This window comes from Anabas testudineus, chromosome 3, assembly GCF_900324465.2.
Source record: "Anabas testudineus chromosome 3, fAnaTes1.2, whole genome shotgun sequence".
Lineage (NCBI taxonomy): Eukaryota > Metazoa > Chordata > Actinopteri > Anabantiformes > Anabantidae > Anabas > Anabas testudineus.
In genome coordinates this window covers 25,860,313-25,882,711 of record NC_046612.1, presented here as the reverse complement: position 1 = coordinate 25,882,711, position 22,399 = coordinate 25,860,313, and the positions used below count along the sequence as shown (strand labels likewise).

At 39.0% G+C, this 22,399-nt stretch overlaps 1 protein-coding gene across 1 annotated transcript; it reads right to left on the bottom strand.

Moving 5' to 3' along the window:
* Window positions 1-648: 648 nt before the first annotated feature.
* On the bottom strand, window positions 649-22,399 carry plekho2 (pleckstrin homology domain containing, family O member 2). The gene is made up of 7 exons (XM_026377987.1): window positions 22,140-22,399; window positions 11,294-11,443; window positions 11,044-11,166; window positions 5,381-5,485; window positions 5,202-5,300; window positions 3,959-4,279; window positions 649-3,864 (listed from the first exon to the last, which is right to left on the bottom strand). The coding sequence occupies exons 1-7, from the start codon at window positions 22,146-22,148 to the stop codon at window positions 2,650-2,652; spliced, it is 2,022 nt and encodes a 673-aa protein (XP_026233772.1). The 5' UTR covers window positions 22,149-22,399; the 3' UTR covers window positions 649-2,649.

The following is a 22,399-nucleotide window of genomic DNA, read 5'->3' as shown; positions in this document are numbered from 1 at the left end:
ACACATATATTACAGTTCTAGCTGAAAAACTCCTCCAGATCACCTGGAGGAGTTATTTAATATGGATTATATCATTTCATCTGCAGATATTCTGGAGGAGCAGGTCCACAATTCAGGTTCTGTAGTATGAGCAAAATCTGAAGTGGAAAAAACTTTAGATGACATCATCTGGAGACGTTCTCAGCTATAAACACTGATTTTTGGAGGGAAGGAGTGCTCTCCAAACTACTGACTATGGAAAGCTGCACATTGAAAATCTATAAAGGTGGAATTTAATTTGTTATGTATGATCAACACCAACAACAACCAACAACAAAATGTCAGAAAAATGTTAAAAACATCTCTCAATTTTCAATAAAACTCAAGCATGGGGTCTAAAGGTTAAAATGATACAATTAAAACACAGAAAGGAAAATCTAATATTTATATCACATTGTGGCTAATTAAATATAATATACCATGGGCAGACTACTCAAATCATGTAGATACAGTTTAGTAAGATTTGAAGAGAGATCTTTCTGAAAGACAAATAATGAAAACCACAGTACCACCCAGACAGGAAAGCCATAACAGAAAATAAAGTAAACTGGTAGAGATTTAACATTTGTGTTCAAGTTCCACAATAAAATAGATAAAAGACACAAAATGTTAGCACATGATTTCCCTTTGTTTTATTGGGCAATAGCAAAGTTCAAAGAGTACAAAATTACATCTAAAGTTAGAAAATATTCTTACACAATAGAAATGTCAAAACCATCATCACATTTTTTATGAAAGCACTGGACGAAGAAGGGGAACATTCACCAGAGTCCATTATACAGATTTGTGAACAAAACGCCCTTTATTAAAACATCTGGTGTGTTTCTGAAAGCCAAAAATGTTCTGTTCTATGTGCAATATCAATATAAATACATATCAATGTAATTGAGATGTGTGAAATAGCAGTTATTTTTTGATAAAGGCATTTTCTGTAATCATGATTCGTCAGAAAACATTCACTTATAAAAACACCTGAGCTATGATGAAAGATTTCTGTTGTAGTATAAAATATGTACAGTGTAAAATGCATTCATTTTTCCAGCTAAAATATGATATATGAAAATAAGTAAAGTCCTAAATCACTTATGTAATTTGGTATTAACACTTTTTAGTAATTTTTGCATGTTCTCACAGTATTAACAGTACTGCTCTGTCATTATATTAATTATCAAATTAGCTTTCAAGTAATTAATATTATTATATTAAAATAAACAGTAAACAGTAGAGCATTAAGCATTACTTTCAGCTGCAGAGAAAGTTAAGCTAGAAATAATTGCACTTAGTTAATTATGAGTGAGGAGTTGAAACCAGTTGCATGAGTTGCATAACCATCATAAATAATAGACTTTCCATCAATTGACCATTCGCTAAGCCTGGACCCCATTGAATAATGTTGCAAAAGTTCCATTGTCACACAAACATTTGGAGTTTTCTGTAATAACTGTGTCAAATTTGCTTTAAAATCAATTCAATTTCCATAAAAGTTGAAGTAAAAGCTGTGGGTGTTTTATTTTAGAAAGACATTTAACTTAAAAATACTGCACACTGTGTGGCTTGTGCTGTAATATTTCTTCAACTCAAATAATAGCGTCATTAAGGGTTGAACAGTTCAAAACATAAATTAAATTAGTGACCTCGCTGAGGTCACTAATTTGTTGTAGGTTAAATAAAGGAGGGATTTTAAGTCTACTCATCTCAAACTGCTGAATTTCGAGCCACCTGTTTCTGTCACGTGTCTCTGTATTGACCATTCCTATGCAACCAAAGCTGCTACTGTTGCTTTTCCTAACATGCTGTATTTTATGTGTACATAAGGAGTTGGGGTTAACTGCTACACCGGTTTTACCCTATTGGATAAGATGCAGGCTGCATCTGTTGCATTGACATTTACATTTAATTGTATGCAAAGCCACTTACAAGTGATGTACAAGACATGCAAAAAATTCAAGGAGAAAACTTTTAAGCAAAGTGCTATAGGAACAAATGTTTCCGTTTCATGAGGATAGGATAGGAAAATCTCATCAAAATGCTTTTTTCTTTTTTTTCTTTTTTTTGCTTTTTTGCCTGAAAAATGCCTCAAATAAATTCACCACAGAACAAAGAAGTAGCGTATATTGTCTTTTTACAAATGAGAAAACTACTTTCACACAGCTCTACTGCTAGTTGGTGGTGACTCAAAATTTGCAATTATCAACAAGTGTCCAAATAGTGAGCAGTTTACTGCCAGTAAATGGCTAAATCTACATTATATAAAGAGAATGGAATGATGATGGAGTGGTTTCGGATACAGCCGTTTCAAGTAGCATTAGCAGAGATTGTGGGAGAGTACGTTCCCAAATACAATTAACAAGCAGGACAGAGCCATTACTGACAGTTACAACTGTAGGTAGCAAGTTAGTTAGGTAAACATGGTGTTTACTGTTTGTGTTAGAGTAGACACATGGTTAAATCTATCTCTCACACTTTTGATCTGCATTTCATATACCTTGTCTATGTATGTGGAGTTTCACTGGTTGCTAAGCTATGACTGAACGATGACTACAACGGTACTATACAGGTGAGAGGTTTAGTGAATGGCCAATTTATAGTCAAGTCTGCTATCACAAATATTCACCAGCTTTTCCTGTTGTTTAAGTTCTTTGTGCATTTCAGTTTCTTGACCTCCTTGAGGACATGGTCAGCTGTCTTCAGCTTCTCCAAGGCCTTTGCCAACAGATCCTCTGGCATGGCCTCCCCATCACCCCCCCCCGGGGATTGGGACACTCTGCTCAGGAGCTCACTTGTCTTTTCGATCTCCAGAGCCACTTCCGTCTCTAGTTTCATGACCTCGTCAGAAGGAGGCCTATTGCTTCCAGCACCAGGACTGGTGTGCTTACTTACTTGAATACAGGTTGAGGAGTCTGACAGCAGGTCTCCAATGGATGCTGATCTGACCTTGGCGGAGGGTTTAGCAGGAGGAATGGGCACTGAGCGCCGACAGACCTTTGACAAAACCTGTTGCTTGCTTGTGGCCTGTGTTGGTCTTCGGTTAACAGAGACCTCAACGTTGTCCTCGCTGGCTTCCAAAATATCCAGACCAGTGTGGCTTCCTCTCAGTGCAGCTGTAGAAGCTGCCAGAAGGTCTTCACTTCCAGAGCCCTCACTATCATCGTCAGAGTGCTGACCACTGTCTACAGATTTCTCCTCAGCTTTCTTTTTATTCTCCCCAGGCAAGTGACTGAGAATGAGGTTGTCACTGAACGGGTCATTTGAAGAAACAACTACTGATGGGGGTTCAATCTTGGGAAGTGCCTCTTCTGCTTGAAGAGAACTGCCCACGCTATCTGAGGCTGTTTTCAGAGGTGTAGTAAAGTCCTGTCCTTCAATAGGCGGACTATTGCTTTCTCTGAGTGGTTCTGGGAGTATTGGCGACTCATTGTTGGATACGCTGCTGAAGGTCTCCCCTGTCTCTTCTTCAGAAACCTGTATGTTTAGTTGGGGAATCTTATCGTCTTTATCAATAGCCTCTGTAGAAGCTGAGTGGTCTGATTCCTTAGCTGCACCTGTTGTCTCATTTCTATTGTCTTCTTCTTCATTCTCATTAGCTGTGCCTTGGCCTAGATTGGCAGCAGGATGGTGGGGTTTCTTGTTTTTGGATGGAGGGGCAGGGGGATGGGGGGTTGGTTGCGAGGTGGGTTTGTTGGGAGGGGTTGGTGGTGGACCTGTCTTCTTCTTGACATCAGGACTCTTTTCAGAGATTTCAGCGTTTGCCCCTTCTGTAGTTTCTTCAGTGGAAGAAGTGCTTGGCTTGGCTTCTTTAGATGGAGGCATAGGTGGCTTCAGGACCTGAAAACATCAAACCATATTATACAGGCAATGTTATCCGAACAACAAGACATGTATATCGACAAATATGTCTACACTGTATGATTATACAGACCTTTTTCTCTGGGCCATCGTTCTTATCAGGTTCATCGTCAGGCACTGAACTGGATAATTTAGCCTCTTTGGTTGGAGGCATTGGCGGTTTGATGACCTTTTTTTGGGGACTGATCTCTGGCTCAGTCTGAGGCTCCTGCTTAGCACTTGGTTCTGACTGTTCCTCTGCTGCTTCACTGACAGTGGACAGAAGTGTAGAGGCAGTGGCCTCTTTGTGGTTCTCAGTACCATCAACATTGGTGTAATGGGTCCCATTAGGCATTACTGCATCCTCAAGATCAAGATCCAAGCGCAGAATACCATCAGATGACACATCAGCTACCTAGATGACAAAAAACATAAACAAAGAAGACATTTTATATTTTAAAGTTGTTACTCTTTGAGCACTCTTTGATATAAAAGTAGTTGTTGAAAAGTTGCATTATTCTGCTGCACTATAAGTTAATATTCTGCAAAAATTTGCAAACAAGAGAGTATAACATGTCTCTGAAGACCCCAAGCTTTTGACTTTTATCCTTGAAAAAGTGGTTTAGACAACACTTTGACTTCCAAGTATCATTGAAGAATCAGAGGCAACTGTTGCATTACCTCACATGGTCGATGCAACATGTTGCACTGTCTAAAAAAACAGTGGCTTAACTAGTACCAACAGTGCAGACACACTGAAAAAAAATAGCCAGACAGACACTTACTAGCCATGGTAGCCCATAGCCAACGGCCACCTTAGTATGTCCCAGCCCTTAGTTCTGATACCGTGTTTCCTACTATCACAGCACTACTAAGCAATGGAAACTTGAGGCACAACGATATTTATAGCAGTTGACCATTCACAGGTTGATTTACCTAAACATGAAACCTTCTACTGATCACCTACTTGCACCGGTTTAGCTCAGTGGTTACTTCTCCACATGATTGTTTTATCTAAGCATTTCACTGCATATCGTAGTGTGTATGACTGTGTATGTGACAAATAAAATTAGAATTTGAATTTGAACCTGGACACTTGCTTCAGTGGAAGGTAAATAAACCAAATAAGGTGATTTGACATTTTGTACAAGGCTGTAACATGGCAAAGTTGCAGACAGTTACATACAAAACATCTAGTGTATGATTTAAGCAAGAAAAAGTCCATCCAAACATAAAAAGATCACAAAAACTTGAGTCTCAGCTTAATTTCAAACATGCACCTACTTATAACAATGACAGAGTAAACCACCTAGTGTCTCTTTCACATACACACAGACCTCTTTCATGTGTATCCTGGTCGGTGGCCGCCGATTACGGTTCCCCTTGGGCCTTGTTCGAGTAACATGCTCTAAATTACTGCTTTCATCAACAGTCACCTGTGAAAACATTAACATTAGTCATCTAGTAATGTGACCGAATGAAATTATGTCACACTGTGACATACACAGATTTATACCTCATCAAACACTTTGTTCTTTGCTCGATTAATGGCATCAGTCAGGGCTTTAATCCAAGACTCCTTCTCCTCTGCAGTTGTAACCTGGAACTTCAAATCATGGACCTAAAGCAGAGAATAGACATGTCAAATAAGTTTGATCATGAAAGGTGAGGAATACTAGAACTCAAGTAAATAAAATAAAATATTGTGATAACGTTTCATTACATGTAAAGTGAAATATTTCAAGCCTTTTCTATTTTAATTTGAATGATTATGCCTTAAAACTCCTGAAACTAAAAAACTGATTGACAAGAACAGTGCCGTGCTTCTTTTATGTTTAGCACCGTTGGCGTATTGACCAAAATCAGCATGATGTACACTTTACACACAGCAATTTCACACTTAAAGAATCTGCACAGTCTTTGAATTACCCCTATTTAAGGTTCCATGGGACACATCAGACAGTTTTGCAAGCCCAAAAATCTGTAACCCATGACTTATATTTATAAGTAAAGTAAGTCCTGGACCGAATAAGGAGAATGAAGTTCCACACTGACAAGTGCACACTGATTGTAAATAAAACTGAACCTGCTTAGGACACGTAAAATCCGAACTGCACTAGCAGCAGTAGTGCTCTTCTTTTCTCTCTCCTCTTTCCATTGACCCCAATTAGTTAAGATGGCCGACCACCTGGTTCAGGTGGAGGTTTTTTTCTGTTAAAGATAATTTTTCCTCCTCACTGTTGCTGAGGGGGTTATTGAGTTTCTCTCTCTATAGCTCTATAAGGTCCTGACCTTAAAATATACAGTGTTGTGATTTGGTGCTATATATCTAAATGAATTAAGCATATTAACTAGTCAAAAGTATCTTTATTTTTGTATGACCAGCTCACAGAATTAATGTTAACTGGCTCTATATCAGCTGCAATCAGCTTCTCTGATACTCACTCTGCCTCATTTCTGAGTTCTATAATTGTGGCCATGTAGCCTCAGATGGTCGAAGGATGCAGTTCTGCTACTGCTGTGGTGCTTTAAGATGAACAGGGTTACCGTGGAGAAACCAAGAGGCTGCCAAGTAGCTCTTCACATCTTGGTCAGACCCACTCACTTCATTCACACTGAACAAGAACAAGCTACCAACAGATTCCTCAGCTTGCAGTTTAACAAACAGGGGCTGGTATTAAAATGTTGGGTAAAGTTATTTTGGCTCACAAAACAATTGCTTGTAACAACAATTAACCAGTTTTTAACTTCCTTTATTCAAACAGTAACAAAGGTAATAGGTCTCCCTATTGGCATTTAAACTGACACTCTCCTTTTTAAAGCTGCATTAGATTCTATTTTTATGTGACTTATGACCAGACAAAGTTGATTAGCATATGTTATGTTTCTGGCTCCAAATTCAAGTCCAACATTCACTCTCCCATTAGCTCTGGCCTGCTCCCCACTAACACTAAATACTGTATCTATCTCTTTAGCTGCTAGTTGCTCCACTGTGTTCATCAGCTGCTCTCTGATTGCATTTGTATGCTGTTGAGCAGGTAGTGACACTAGTAGTGTTTTTAGAGCTTAATTTGTCACACCAGCTATCTGCTGCTAGTAACCAAGCCAAAGCTGAGTATACACAGGACAGAAAACCATAGCAATGATCTAATATAGACTAAAATATAACTCTGCTAAACTCTCCTTCACCAAGGGTGCAATGACCACCCATGGTGCCTTTTGCATATTAATCACCCTATTGACCGCCTCTCGGGCATGAATACAATACAGTTCAAATGCAGTTTCCAGCCAGCAGCACTTAAAATATTTTATCATGAGTGAAGAAAGGTGTCAATTATTGTACTGACTAACTCTAATTTTAATATAGTTATTTTGTTCCGCTGTAATGTAAGCCTGTGCACAATCGTTAAAGGAACTTCAATCAGGAAGTCACAACAACAGCCTGCCTGAAACTGTGCTGAAGAGGTAGTGAGCACTGAGAAGTGTGGCCGTGCGCCCACAGTCTAAACCATGAGAGGACTTACTGAAACAAAGTTTAGATGTACGACTGAAACTGTGTGAATGTACCAAGACAGAAATATGCAGTCATAGGCTTTCTTCAGATTTATAAATATGCACATACGCCTGATTCTGCACAAACCTCGCTTCAATTCTACATTTGTACCCACTCGCCCACTTACAGTGGTTAAGGTGAAGGGCAGCAAAAATGAAACACAGGTTTCCCTGAATGTGTTAATGCACTGCATGTGGCCATATACAGTATACAGTAGCTCCTGTAACACTGACTTTTAGCATGCACTGTATCAGGCCGCTAGGACCTCATGGCTCTGATATCTCAATTGTAATAACTCAATCTTCTAAGGATAATTGATTAATGCTAGTGTCCTAGGGCAGCTAGTCCACTTGCCCCTGCTGCACAGTACCCGTGAAATAAACTAATAAACAATAAATGTTCTGTACTTATATAGCGCTTTTCTACCTAGCTGGTACTCAAAGCGCTTTACACTGCTTCTCATTCACCCATTCACACACCGATGGCAGAGCTGCTATGCAGCTGACCTGACTCACTGGGGGCAACTAGGGGTTCAGTATCTTGCCCAAGGACACTTTGGCATGTGACGTGGCAGCCGGGAATCAAACCACCAATCCTGTGATTGGCAGTCAACTGCTCTACCTATTGAGCCACAGCCACCCCTAAAGTCCACCGCAATTTTAAATTTCAAACAATATTTTCACCCCTTAAGTCAAGAGTTAAATGTATCAGAGAGTAAAGAAAGCATTCAACAGCAGTATGAGAGATGCCCTACACCAAGTCAAAACTGATTTAGGTAATTTTCAGCGTATTAAACAATAAGTTAACATCTAATAGACACACAGAGTGCTTTCACAGAGTTTCTTTTATTAAAAACATTACTAGTCTGAGCCCTGACCTCAGTTAAAAGAGGGAGCGGTCTATGTGGGCTATCAGTCTCTCTGTCCTGTCTCGTTATCAGAGAGGACGGTAGTTTCACTATTCTGAAATCAAATGCTATTCATGCCTAAGATAATAACTTCTTCCTTTAAATACAGAATCATGAAAGTGCCCCCCAAAAAAGTTGTCATTTCTGTCTATAGGACAGGTTTTTCTAACTTAACCTAACCTTCCTTTGTGACATACTGTTACTGTGCATAACGCCTGACCCTTTCTGCCCTCCCAAGAGAGGTTTTACTGTGTGATACATATAAATACAGTCTGTATACTGTGTTACCTGCCACTGCTGAAATCCATGCACATTTGGCGGGTATTAACCTTTTTTCGGGCAAGGAACCATATGTGGTAACTTTTATGTGATCGAATGTGTCACCAAATGGGGTCGCCAGAGCGGCCTATTGTTTGAATAGTAAGTAAAACTTCCTCAAGATTCTACATTTGCAGAAAATAAGGAATTCTGCACATTTTTATGAAAGTCACAAAAGTAAAAAAGTATTGGAATAACTTCCAATAATAGTAAGTATTTCACTGAGTGCCCTATAAAGGGTTCATGTAAAGCCCTGGACATGAAACAACCTGTATGTTGTATTTGTTTTCTGATCTAGAATCAATGCAGAATATGAAACATTTCTTCTTAATTTTACATGTCAGAACGCCTTTTGCTTCTCTACATTCCACAAATCTTGATTATTTCTAGATTTACATAAAATTATGACTTTGATATTAAGATGTGGTCTCAGACTTTTGAACCCTCCTGTACATTATGCTGCTATACCACACAATTGATATTCACTTATTATTCACCCACTACTTTTTTGATCAATTAAGAAGTACTGTCTAATTACCTTGTTACACCATCTGTTTAGTCCTGTTTTAATGGTCATTACAACAGAAGATTTTTCCCCCTTATTCTGGGGAAAATCCAGAAATGATGGTCACCTGACATGTCCTGGAACACTTCACCCAAAATTTACAACCCCAACAGACAACTGTCTGGGAGTGTTCGCTACTTTGCAACTGTTTTGCTAGATTAAACAACTCTGAAGACTGTGAGAGGACTGACTGACAGATGTCTAAAACCAACTAGACTTCCCATCTAGCAACTTAAGTACTGCTCTCCAGAATAAAGTTTCTCAGTGACTCTGTCTCTGGACTGATGTGTGGGGGAGGGCAGCATCACATTCAGTCAACAGAACCAGCCAGACAGAAACGTGAATAAGCAGGGAATGTGGGTGCCTAACAACCAATCACCTTCCTCCAATTGTTTGTCCAGGGAATGCAATCCCCTTTGTTGATTTAACTTTTTGTTGATTTTAACTTCATATAAGTTTCTTTGTTCTCAAAATACACAGCATTAATGCCAATGGCTGGATCATACATGTTTCTGCACACTCTTCAACAACTTGCATTATATATATTATATATTTTTATTAGTTTTACAATCTAGATCAAATTTTAATGATCACGCTGGTTAAAAAATGACAAAAAACATGCAGTAAGGCCTACATTTTGGACATAACTTACAGATCAGCTACAGTAAAGATCTATTTCTACGTTTAATTTTCTCAAACAGTTGTACAGTGGTGATACAAAGCATATCATCTTCCGTTTGGCAAAGATTAAGAGCCTACAATGTGTGAGGTACAAACACTACCTTTGTAGTAAAAAAACAAACTGTTGAAGTACTCTTTATAGTTCTGCTTTTGTTGTATGTCAGTGCTGCCCTATTGTTGTTATCTCTATATCTTTCTTCTTAGTTAGTTATAGTACCACTGAAGCTTCTCTATTTCTGCAGATGCCCTGTGGAGAGGAATTATCAGCCTTAAATTTGGTACTGTCGTTGCACAGTTAGAAATTATTAGAGTTAGAAATTATTCAGCTTTTACAGAATATTGTACAGATTCTAATAATAAATAATAAATACTTTATTGACCCCCTTGGGGAAATTGCAGCTGGGCAGCTGCCAAACAGTACATGTCGGTGCTTGTATGAGGTTTGGTGTCTTGTCCAAGGACACCTCAGCAAGAAATTAATCTCAAGATAATTCAGTTAACATGTTTAATTGCTCTTTGTAATCATCATCTATTTGGACATATTTTGAGTTTAGATACAGTTCTGTTAGTAATAGTAATTCTGTTTTGATTAGAAACTGTGATGATTCTAATGCTAATAGCACTTCTGCAGCCATCCTGCAGCAGGGTAGGAGAGTTGTTTTAGTTTTTCATAAACTGCTTTCAAACACGCACTGACACCCTGAACATGTTTAGACTTTAAATGGGTGAGCTGCATGTGAGAACACAAATGTTCGAGTTATTCAGCTCAGAGATTACCCGCACTTTATACTGCGAGACCCCTAATAAAAGTGAATGACTTATAGCTAGCGGCACCTGCCGCTCCTAATGCCAGTGGTGTTGGCTAGTGCTAAGCGAGTGTTGCTGGTTTGGGAGTTCTTCAGAGTGGCTAGTAGGCTTGTTGTGACAGCCATGGTTGGTGCTGGTTTGAGTCCTCTTATGGAGTCTGATGATTGATAATTGATGATGATTGCTGCTGTGGCAACTAACCTGAGAGAGTGGAGGAGACACTGCATGGATCCCAAAACAGATCAAAACAGCAGGAATACAATTATAATAAGAGACTACCTTATTGCATCTCTTGCATTTTACATTTACACAAGGCTCTGTTCTCACTCAAAGCATGTCTTGGCTCACCTTATTTGCAGACTTGGGTGATCGTATCACTATGAGTCTGTGCTTCTTCGTGAAGGGACTCTTTAATTCATGGCATTTGTCATAATTTTCCAGGTCCAGCCTCTCTAAGCAGTTCTGCAGGTCCTGCAAAACATTATGGGTAGTATGGGTCAATTAACTGAAAAGAAGACTATATTGTCTTTGTAGACAGAGTTGGGAACAAGCCAAAGTTGTGTAACGATGAAGATGTGTGGCAGAAATTGTATCATACCTCATTTTCATACACCACTAGTTCTGTCTTCTCCACATGGATGTAGCGATCCTTGTAGCTTGTCAACACCCTGCCGTGAGCCTTCTTCACCCAACCAGCTTTACCCAGAAACTTTAGCTCTTTACTCTGAGCCGGCTCCTCTTTTACACCCTACAGTGACACAGAGGAAGGAAGTCACAGTCAAAACACATCATAGCACAAGCACAGTGCAAACTGTTATCACTTTCAATTTGCCATTGGTATTATCATAAAATGAGTACGTATGTGCATCACACATTGGCTGTGTGAGAAGACAGATGATTTCAAGCCTCAATGAGCTAATCCAGGGAGTCTATGCGGTAAAACTAAAGCATCTCTGGAGAGAAAGCATTTGCTGCTGTACCTCCCGAAATCTGGCATGACTCTTCCCGTTTTGATGCTCTTGTGATGTAAAGTATTTTCATGATAAAATCTGCTACTTTGTCATGTATTCATGCTCTAAATATATCTGCTTCTCTGAGGAAGTATAAGCAATCATTTCCTAAATTTTAAGCAGAAGTTTCTTTTTATTTAAAATGGGTTGTTTCTGATCCCTCCCTATTAGGTGATATGATTAGAACTGCACCAACTAATCATAAAATCTATTAAATTTGTTTAATATCACTATCCTTTATTAGTTGGGTCTAGTTTCGTACAGTATCATGTGAGATGACAGTGAGTACATCACAGAAACAAATCAAAATATTTAAAAATAGCAAAGGGTAGAAGCACACAGTGAGCCTGGAAGCACTTTGCATAAGCTGAAAAGTGACAAATATACTAAAGCTACACCCAAATATCTGCATAACAGAATATTTCATTGTTATGTATGTCACTGTTCCCCACAATAATAATACCTAGGCTTGTTCTCATTATTTGCCATTAAGTGGTCAAACAATTACCCCAGTATTAGGGCTCAACTCGTATAATCAAACTGCAAAATACATTTTGTTAGTCAATATACTGTATTTATACTGCATTTATGATACTTTCAATCTATTCATACTCTTTAATTGCTCTATTAAAATGTTAGTTAGTACTTCCAGTTCCCTCATCCTAAAGTCAGCTGGTTTTTGGTTGGTATCTGAAACAAGGTCAGTGGTTAACACTAGGTTAAGACATTTTCACATTTAATTTTACAATATAAAATTTGTCAGTAAATGTCCCACGTGATTTTTAGTTTATGTGTCTTACAACGGTGGTTTCTAACAATTTGCAAACAACAAAGGTTGTTGGGAACATTAAACTTCATCATGCCCATTATGTTTACTTTTTGGCTCACACTTTTGCTTGTCAAAGAGCTTATTTTTTAGAATAGTTAAAAGCCCTTAGGTATACCCCTTTGGGATCCAGAGTGATGTTAACTTCTGGGAAGGACTACAAAAAACAATATTGTATGATAATGTGATATGAATCTGGCTTGCAATCTTAACTTAGCTAATGCCTATCTATCCACAATTCCTACCCCCTTACTACCAAAGATCCAAAGCCCAAATAAATACTATATAAAAACTATTTGCTAGTATTTTATACTATTCTGTCCCCTAAGTGTTTGGGACAGACATACTCAGCAATAAAAAAACAAAAATGTTTCTCACTCTAACCAACGACCATGTTTATATATTAACATTTCTCACTTCTTTAACTGTCTTCAGACATAGAAAAACAATACGCAGACGATGGAGTACTTTACCCATCCAACCCCCCATTCAGCCGCCCACTAAACTATAAAATACACAAAAAACCTAAGTTCTGCTTACACCGCTTCTGCTTTTCTCAATATATACAGTGCCTTTCACACTTCTCTTCTCACCTCCAACTATAATACCTTTAGACATTATCTACTTAGTGCTTTGCTCTGCCTACGTGTTCTCTCTCTTTGTCTGAACATAGATGAGTGGTACATGATAGCATGTCATTTCTGTTTTTGAAGCGGCCAGCAGTACTGGAGCGGGTCACAAAAGAAAGAGCATGACAGCAGCAGCTGCTAGGCAACGTAAACACACCCACTAGTGCCATTAATATAGAAACTGTGAATAAAACAGAAAGGAACTGACACATTCAACAGTGAGAATGAAAATGGAACAGAGCTGCCATGTTCCTCCTGCACCATCCTTCATACTTCCAAAGAAATGTGTTTTTTTCCAATATTTACAAAAGATTTCAGTTGTTGAAAAAAAAAATTAGTTAGTAACAGAAACATTCATCGAAACTTGTCATATGGTCATTTCTGTAACATTAACCACTTCCCCATTGTCTATCACTGTCTTTCTTGTGTCATAATGTTAGAAGGCAACAACATGATTTATGTTCATGAATCTTCATTAATTGCAACATTATTCCTGCTATTTCCACAGATCAAATCAGATTCACAGTTGGCAGTTTAAATGAATTAGAATTATCCAAATTTAGCAATCGTTTAAAAATTTAACAAGAGATATTTAATCAGCTCTGTGAATACATTCTCCAATGTAGCCAAATTCTACCCTTCTGACCTCAGATTATGGATTAATGGCTCTGATTTACACTGGCATGGAGTTTATGTTAGCAACCAACTTAAACTTTAGTTTTCAAGGTGTTTTTAATACACTGTCAGTGTGTCTGTGTTCAAGGACATCCTTAATTTCTTATAGGGTAGTTATGTTGATGAGTGAAATATGTAATGGCTGATATGTACACTCTAAAACCACATATGGGAATTTCTGTTGAACAACTAATATTTATTCTTTTACAATTATAACACTGATATCTACATTTTACATTTTCAAGTCACTAAGTTGTTTTAACATTGTTTAATACTTAAAGAGGCTCAGAGCCTCTTCTATTTGTAGTTTGAGACTTGAACATGATAATAAACTTTCTGTGAACAATAATAATAAGAATGCTAGTCATTATAAAGGTTGGAGGTCAGTCCTGACCCCCAGATACTTATACTTTAATGTTTTTTGAAGCAACAGATCCTGTCTTTGCACTGATTCTGATCCAGAATGGCTAGAACAATTCTTCATTCAATATTCTTTATGTTGAATGAAGAACTGGATATTTAAACTAAGAAATGTCAGGAAAAGAAGTATTCTGATTTTGAGTAAAGAAATATCAACCTAATTTGTTAACATTTAAGGTTCTAGTTAACTAATTTGTATTAAGATAGCAGAAATAGAAATGCATTGTTAATGCCCACACTAGCAAAATAAGATATGGGGCCCACAAGACAGAGGGGCTGGATTGCTGCAGGCACCCAATACCCTGTGGTTATGCTCATTTGGACCGTTTTGCCATTTACCCATCCCTATCTTATTTTTGCTAATAAAGTAGAAAATATACTTGTACTCAATGCACTGAGTGAAAAGTTACCATGGAACACAATTAATCAGCCTTACCTTTTTATAACACTTTATTGAATTAATTGGAATTAACACATTATGGCGACAGTCCTAATTTCCAAGTTGGAACAGCAGAAAATGTAAATCGTAAGTACTCAGTAGCCCATGTCTGAGGATCCTTCATAACACGGTTATTATTGCCAAAATATAGTACAAAGCATCCACATACATGCATACACGAGAATAGGCTAGTGTAGTTGTTAGCTATACTACTAAAACAACTACGGCGATCTTACCACTACATTATACAGCTGCTCAGGCTGATCAAGAGAAAGTTGTGCGTCTAGCAATATAATTTAATAAATGGTCTCCTGTGAAAAAGAGACTGACAAGCTCAATGTGATCTAGTTGGTTAAATAAACTTTGATACTCTTTGCAGTGAAACAGGGGCTCCTGATTGGATTGGATTCCAAGCTGACTTAGCTACATACTTCCATTTACAGTTTATTAGGACTAGTATAAATCCACACTCTTTTTTCATGGTGTCTAAAGCACAGACACATGCAGGTGTCTGCACAATTCACAGCCTTTGTTTCTGTTCCACAGGATATCTTTTTTTCTTTTTTTGGGATTAGGTGGGAGGTCATCGAACTGCTTTTCCACTTTCACTGTAACTGCAAGTGTGTCTTGGTAAACAGCAGTGCAGCTGCAAAGAAAGGAAGGCCAAGCAGGGAGGAAAGACAGAGCAAGAAGGGAGTGAAATAAAAAGCTGTTTTGTAAAACCACGTTTTAAAAACCCACTGGGCTAGGTGGAAGTACTTGAGTTGAGTGCAGTGTTGACCAAACCCTTGCAACAGAGCAGCTTTGAGAAGTTTCCATTACTCAGTGCTGAGCTAATACTATAGCTTTGCACTGTGAAATCATGTAGTAAATTGAGAGGCTCTAATTCGGGACTCACAGGAAATCTGCTTTGCAGAGAAGCACAGCCATAACCAAACATGTTACCCAAAACTGTCCTATCTGTGGTATTGTGGTGAACACTGAAGCAGATGAACATCATTGATCACTGCGCAGATTAAAATAATATACAGATACAGGTTTTAACCTGCTGTTAATATGCTGTAGCTGCGTTACCTTACCCAAACTGAGCTGTAAAAGAGGAGGAGAAAACGTAGAAGAAGCAGAAGAGTAGAAGAGTAGAAGAGGCACACCTTAGCAGACGTGTTTCTGACGAAGGGTTAGGTCAGGGAACATCTGGCTTTCATTGATTATCACACTGACCTGCCCAGCTTGAACTTACTACAAGTTCAAACTTTACCCCCACTAACCCTTTACTACATAAGACAGCAGGGCTGGAGCAGTACTGTGTATTGCTTTGTTGGTATTATTCATCTTTTATTACCTTTAAATAAATCATATGTTACTGTCCAACTCCTTCTGCCTAACAAAAGCCTGCCAAGTAAAAATCTTTGTAAAAGCTGAGATTATTAAGATAATGTTCTGATTTTAAGTGTATCACCTGAAACAGCCCAATTTAAAGTTCCTTAACTGCATTCTGAGGATATTGCACAGCCAATTGCTGGAATAACTGACCAGTGTTCACACAACTGCAGAACTGTCCAAACCCTATTATCAGAACATAACAGAGATAAGCTTATCTAATGCTAAGTCTTACTTTGGGTGTAAATCAACGCACAATGTAAAAAGATGCTTTACACTGAGACCGGGTTGCTTACTGTGACAAAATGCTTCTACTCTACATGTCACACCACAGAGGAACCTAAACCTAATTTCTAATGTGTCAGCTAACAGTAGGATAAAACCACTAACACTGATGTCAGGTATGTCTGCCATTATAGCCTTTATGACACATTACAATCTTCTTTTAGCTTATGCTGGAGACTGCATAAAATGTGTGTACTTTGATTAACCTCTTAGGACCCGGCGTACACATGCGTGTACATTACATTTTGGGTTCTTGTGTGTGCAAGCTGATCGCAACTGTTCCACAGCCTTTTACAAATAGGTGTGTAAAGAAAAGGGCATTGCTAGTTTTTAATGCAAAATGTTTTGAATGTGCTATAATTTGTTGTTGTAGGCATATGATGTCTTCCTGGAACTGTTTGTGAAAAGATGATGCTTAGTTTTTATACTTATCAGGTTCCAATAAGCCCAAATAGCAAAGAGAAATAAAAAAACGCATATCAAGTTAGAGCTCAGGTCTTAAGAGGTTAAACCTTTTTGGTACAGAATTCTTGCATTACTTAACGTGACACACAGAAAATGCAAAACATGTTACAAAATCACCTTTTTATCTCATTGTGGTTGTGTTAAGGGCACTGGTGGCATTTCATAGATCAATTACTCAGACAAGGAGAAAATCTGATATTTTTTTCTACCATGGTTATATGATATGGGAACATGTTGCACATAACACCGCACATTAACACCCACATTGTTAATGTCATAATCGTGCTACATACTTACAGTTCTCAAATCCTGTTAAAGTCATGTTTTAGTTGTAGATCGTATACATGCAAAAAGCATTCAGGTTTTTTATATGGACAGAACAGGGTGGATACTCCAACAGGACAAACTAGGCAGTTTCATAGTATTAGACAGGCATAGTGGAGTAAGACAAAATATATCCAACATAAGCATCTACACTTTAGAAACCATTTTAAAACTCTGCACCCACCTATACTAAAAACTAAAAAAGTATAAATAGAACACTTCAAACGTCAAAAAGCCACTTTTAATAAACAGCAGTAGCAATGATGTGCTGGGAGCAGCGGGGTTTTGTCTGGTAGTTGGCTAAAAAGTACAAGGTTGACTATATGTGACTAAAAATAAAATATACTTCTGATGACTGGGTTAAGACTAAGACTAAGCTAAGAATAGCTGACAAAATTAACCTCTACAGCTTACTGGCGTACAAAGTTGACTGGACGTGGGTGTTTTGTAACAATAACAGTGCAAAAGGTTTTACAGTCTACAACGATGTTAAAAGAGGCTGACAATGTTTGGTGTTTTTTCTAGATACATTGACCATTTATCAATATTATATGCAATGCATATTCTGTAAACTAAGAAATGAATGAGTTAGTGGATTTTGCGTGTTGTCCCCCTGCATCTGTAGGTTCCCTCTCGCAGTCCAAAGATGTGCAGTTAATTGTCCATATTTATGATGTGTCCGGGGTGTACCCCGCCTCCAGCAATAGACTGAAAAATTGTTGCAGTCTTATTTCCTACAGCTGACGTAGGTTAAACAGATGAGGGACTGGTAAAGAGGCAGCCTTGCAGACTGCAAAATGAATGCACCTCACTGACAGCAGACTGACCAAGCAATAACACACATCAGGACCATGACTCACTTCCTGCTTTATGCCTTTGGCACCAAATTTTGGAAAGTCACAGCCTAACAAAGTGAGTGTATACTGTATACTGCAGGGTGACAGCTGCATCCACTTTTTTCCACAAACATTTACACCAGCAGCCAAATAAACCGGCTGACATGAGCCAAACTAATAAAGCTCAGTGACAGTCAGGTTTGCATTACCCAACAGCCATCAGCTGTTTTACTCGTGCTTCCCTGTCATTGGTTCATAAACCAGCTGACTAGTTGCATCCAATGACATTCAGGCAGATGTATGATGCAGTTACTACAACCTGACACCTCTCACTGTCTCTCTCTCAGCTAGCCACCACCCTGAGCTCCTCATCATGTGCTCTATAGTTGGTAAAGTTGCTTTCATGATTTCATTTTTGGACTACTCATTTTTTTTTCTATCAGATGGGTATAAAGGGAAAGCTCGAAACACTAAAACACCTGTGAGCCAGTTGCTATGAAGCAGGAGCAGAGCTGATTTCAGAACAATTTGCCTGGGACCACATGTGACACCAAGTCACTGGCCCTGAAACTGAAAAGCATTTAAGCAGGCTGTGCTGCAACAACCAGATTCCAAATGACAGAGGGAAAATTCAACTGCAACTATTTAGGTAATCATTAAATCCATTTCATATTTTCATAATTGTTTCAAGCAAAGTGCCAAACACTTTCTGGACCCTGGACACCACTTTGTGGTTCTGAAACCAAGATCTAAACCACACAGACTGTTTTGAAACTGTTGCGACGGTTTCGTTTGTGTCACCCCCACCAGCCCCCAACCTGCAACCGGCTGTTCCACTTGTGTTGTAATTAATAGCAACTTCCTGATGCCCACAAATGATGCAATATCCTCGAAATGTGATTTTTCTTATTGTAACAGAACCTTACACTTAACTTACACAGGTTTTACACTAAGACAGTAACACTGTATCTATAGAAAGATCTAGTGTGAGCTGTCTGTGAGCTTCTGCTGCATTCCTAGTTCAGACTTTCAACCAAAGTCTGAACTAGGACTGGACCTAAATTTTCAGGCCTTCCAATATTCAAGCTTGCAATCTGATGATGAAAATCTGATGATATATTTGGTTTATTTTATTAGAAAGGAATCATTACTTTATGAAAATGAATGTGTTATAACTATGCTACGTACATCATTCATTCATCATACTCATTCTGTCTTTGTCTCCACCCGACAACCACCACACTCAAGCCCTGAATATTTGTTCACTGTTAAAACCGAAGCTTTGCAGGCCAAAAGAGGTATTGGGGACCTTCCTAAACGAAACTGTGGATTTGGAGAACTATTACACCCCCAAACGCTTCTGCATGCTACAACTCCTATAGTTATAGGGTGAGTCACACCTCATGAATCAGTGTCGGACCATGTGATATTTTGGCCATTGAATTTAATTTTGTGGCTAACTACAAACAGCAAACTTGTATTGAACTTGCTATAACATTATGCACATACATTATCACTTTTCGTGTCCCTTGGAAACACTTATATATGGTGCAAACACTCGCAACAATTTTGATATTAAGCACAAATTCCTAGGTAGAGATTCTTTAGGGAATTTAGGGAATTTTTGCACCTTTTTTGATAGGACCAGTGCAAAGGAGACAGGAAACTTGAGGTGAAACAGAGGGGGTGTGACATGCAGCAAAGGTCCCGAGCCAGATTCAAACTCTGTGAGCTGCAGTTATGTAGCATGCACCTTAAGTGTTTGGCTATCAGGAAATTGACTGAGTAGAGATCTTAATCCAGCAACTCTACTGTAGTATATTTAACTCATCTCATATTCCATCAGAGGAGTAACAGCATCATCAACATCATCCATTCCGTTGTAAACTTCCAAAGCTGAACTGAAACTAGTATTGAGACATGTTTTCAACACCTACTGACAGCTCAGATCATTTGTCTCACTCATCCATGAGTCATCCTTTTATAATCATTCCACGAGGTGAGAGTGCATGGTGTGACGTGGTCTGCCTGACCCATCCAACAAAGAGGAAACAGGCTCCCACATTATGTGTCAGGCAGAAAACAATTAACCTCTCTCATAATCGTCCAGCTATCCAGGCGTCTGCCACACAATGAATGTGTGCGTGTGTGTCTGTCTCGTCTTGCTGGGGCACAGCTGACAATTTCTGGGAAAGTGCCTTTATGAAAAAGAAAGAGTTCTGAATAGTGAATGCATGCATGTGTGTGTGTTCATGAATTTGTATCTTTGAAGGGACAAAAGACGGAAAAGATGAGGAAAATATGTCTCTAGAAGACATTTTACCCATTTGCTCCCTGCACATGGGGTTAACCAATTAGAGATTTTCTATATGCTGATAAATCTCTGCAGCTTTTTATTTGTTGTGACACTATTTAACACTTGCTAATACACAAAAGGGCTGTGCAGAATGTGGTGGATAGTAGTAGGGACAGAGGGCTGTGAGGAGCAGAATGAACTAGGTTGAACAATCCCAATGTATCAAAATATTGATGCATGGATAAAGCATGGATCTGCGTCTCACAGATACATGCAAGGTGCCCTTATATGTCGGTGTGTAACCCACAGGGTTTGTCGTTCTCTGATTGCTTAGAAGGGGGAGCCTCACTCATAAAACTTGTAGAAGCAAATATCTCTGCCTCACTGCCTGTGCTGCACCTTGCCACATTAAGTTTTGAAGCATATCTCAGTTTTCAAAAATAGGTACACGCTGGAGCTTTAATAACCTAACACTGGCCACACATGGCAGGTCCTGTACTATGTCTTTACATGACCTGCTTACAAACCCGCCTGAGTGACTTTAAGAGCCACTGCTACAAAACAACGTACTTTTTCTGCCGGATCCTCTTCTGACAGTTTCACTCTTCTGCACTCTGGGAATCCCCAAACCAAACTGGACATCACTTTCTCAGATCCCCAAACCAAAAAGTTAGTCTGGTTAAAGGTTGAAAGACAGGATTCAACCTGCCTCATTCACATGTGATCCAAAAGGCCAATATAATGGATCTTTTTCATGGGCATAGTGTAAAGACAAAGACACTTCAAAGACCTAATGCATCACTTCATCTGAAACATCCTCAGTTATGTGCTCACTACCTGTTTCTGCTGGATAGTGCTTGTGAAAATAAGAAGATAAAGACCTGTTATGATGAGGGCTGTGATAAGGTTGGACTGAGTCAGATCTACAAGAGGGCATTGTTACCAGATTTTGTGTGGACAGTGAACGCAGCTCAATAACAGTTCTTCATCAATGTTAGATCACAGGGTGGGGTACTGCACGTTTGTTTGCAACAAGTTCCTTCAATAATATACAGTATGTGTATGACTTCCTATTTCTGGTTTGCTTCCTCAATATACTTGTTGTTCTCTGAGGCCTACAGTTCCTTATTTGTTACCTTGCTGCAGGTTTTGCTTCACTATGACTTCAGGTTCAGATTCTGTTTTTAAGTCTGTGCTGGAGTTACTCATCACTATTCACTTAGCAACACAGGAAACGTTATTCAGCTTTCCGTTTCTAACTTTTTTTGACACACACAACTCGCTATCCATCCTGATGTCAGATCTTTTCTTATTTCTCCTGCTGCCTCACATTCAAACACGAACCGCTTGGCAGCGTGTGCGACACACTATCTGATGTTTAGCTGTGAAAATACAGCTCTCATACACATCGAAGTGGGATTTTAATGATGCCGAATATTGTAAAAATACCCACATGATTTAGAAAATGTCTGAATTTGTGGGGGAGCGCTTGTATATTTATTGCCACGCCTTGCGATTCAATAAAATGGGCGATTTTTGAATGGAGTTCACAGCGCTGGCTTTTTTTGTTATCTGACCGACAAGTTGCTGCAACAGATTGACAGGTGGGCAGGTGCTTTGTGCCAAAAACTGCTGTATGTTATAACCCCCTAATCTAATAACTCTATCATCATATCTCCGTGGGCCCTAAGTTTGCAGTAAAAAGCTGGTCGCGCCCTCGCAGAGCATTCAAATCTGGAGGTTTCCAACATCTCAAGAGTCCGATCTCGGTCAAATATCACCAAATGACCACCTTCCATTACAAATCCATCTGCAACTTGTGCAACAAAAGGCGAAGCGGTGTACACAGCGATACTCACATCTTCCATGATAAAGGACCAAAATCCGTTATGTGCGTGCGGAGCAGCCTCGGACCCCTCGGTGTCGACCTTATCCTCGCCAGAAACGCTTCACTTCTCCCCCGATGATGTTCGGCAGCTCACACATGTCCAACGGCGCACTTCAGTGAAGAAAATGGGGAAGTGTGTAGCTTGTCACACCAAACCCTGGTCTCGTTTTCCTCTTTTTAGCCTCGGAGAAAAAAAGTTCGAAGAAAAAAGTTTGGTTTCCGGTTGAGGTC

Coding starts and splice junctions, on each gene's coding strand:
- plekho2 (XM_026377987.1), bottom strand. Junction 4,280..5,201: donor CCAGGATACACATGAAAGAG/GTCTGTGTGTAT, acceptor TTTGTCATCTAG/GTAGCTGATGTGTCATCTGA. Junction 3,865..3,958: donor ACGATGGCCCAGAGAAAAAG/GTCTGTATAATC, acceptor TGATGTTTTCAG/GTCCTGAAGCCACCTATGCC.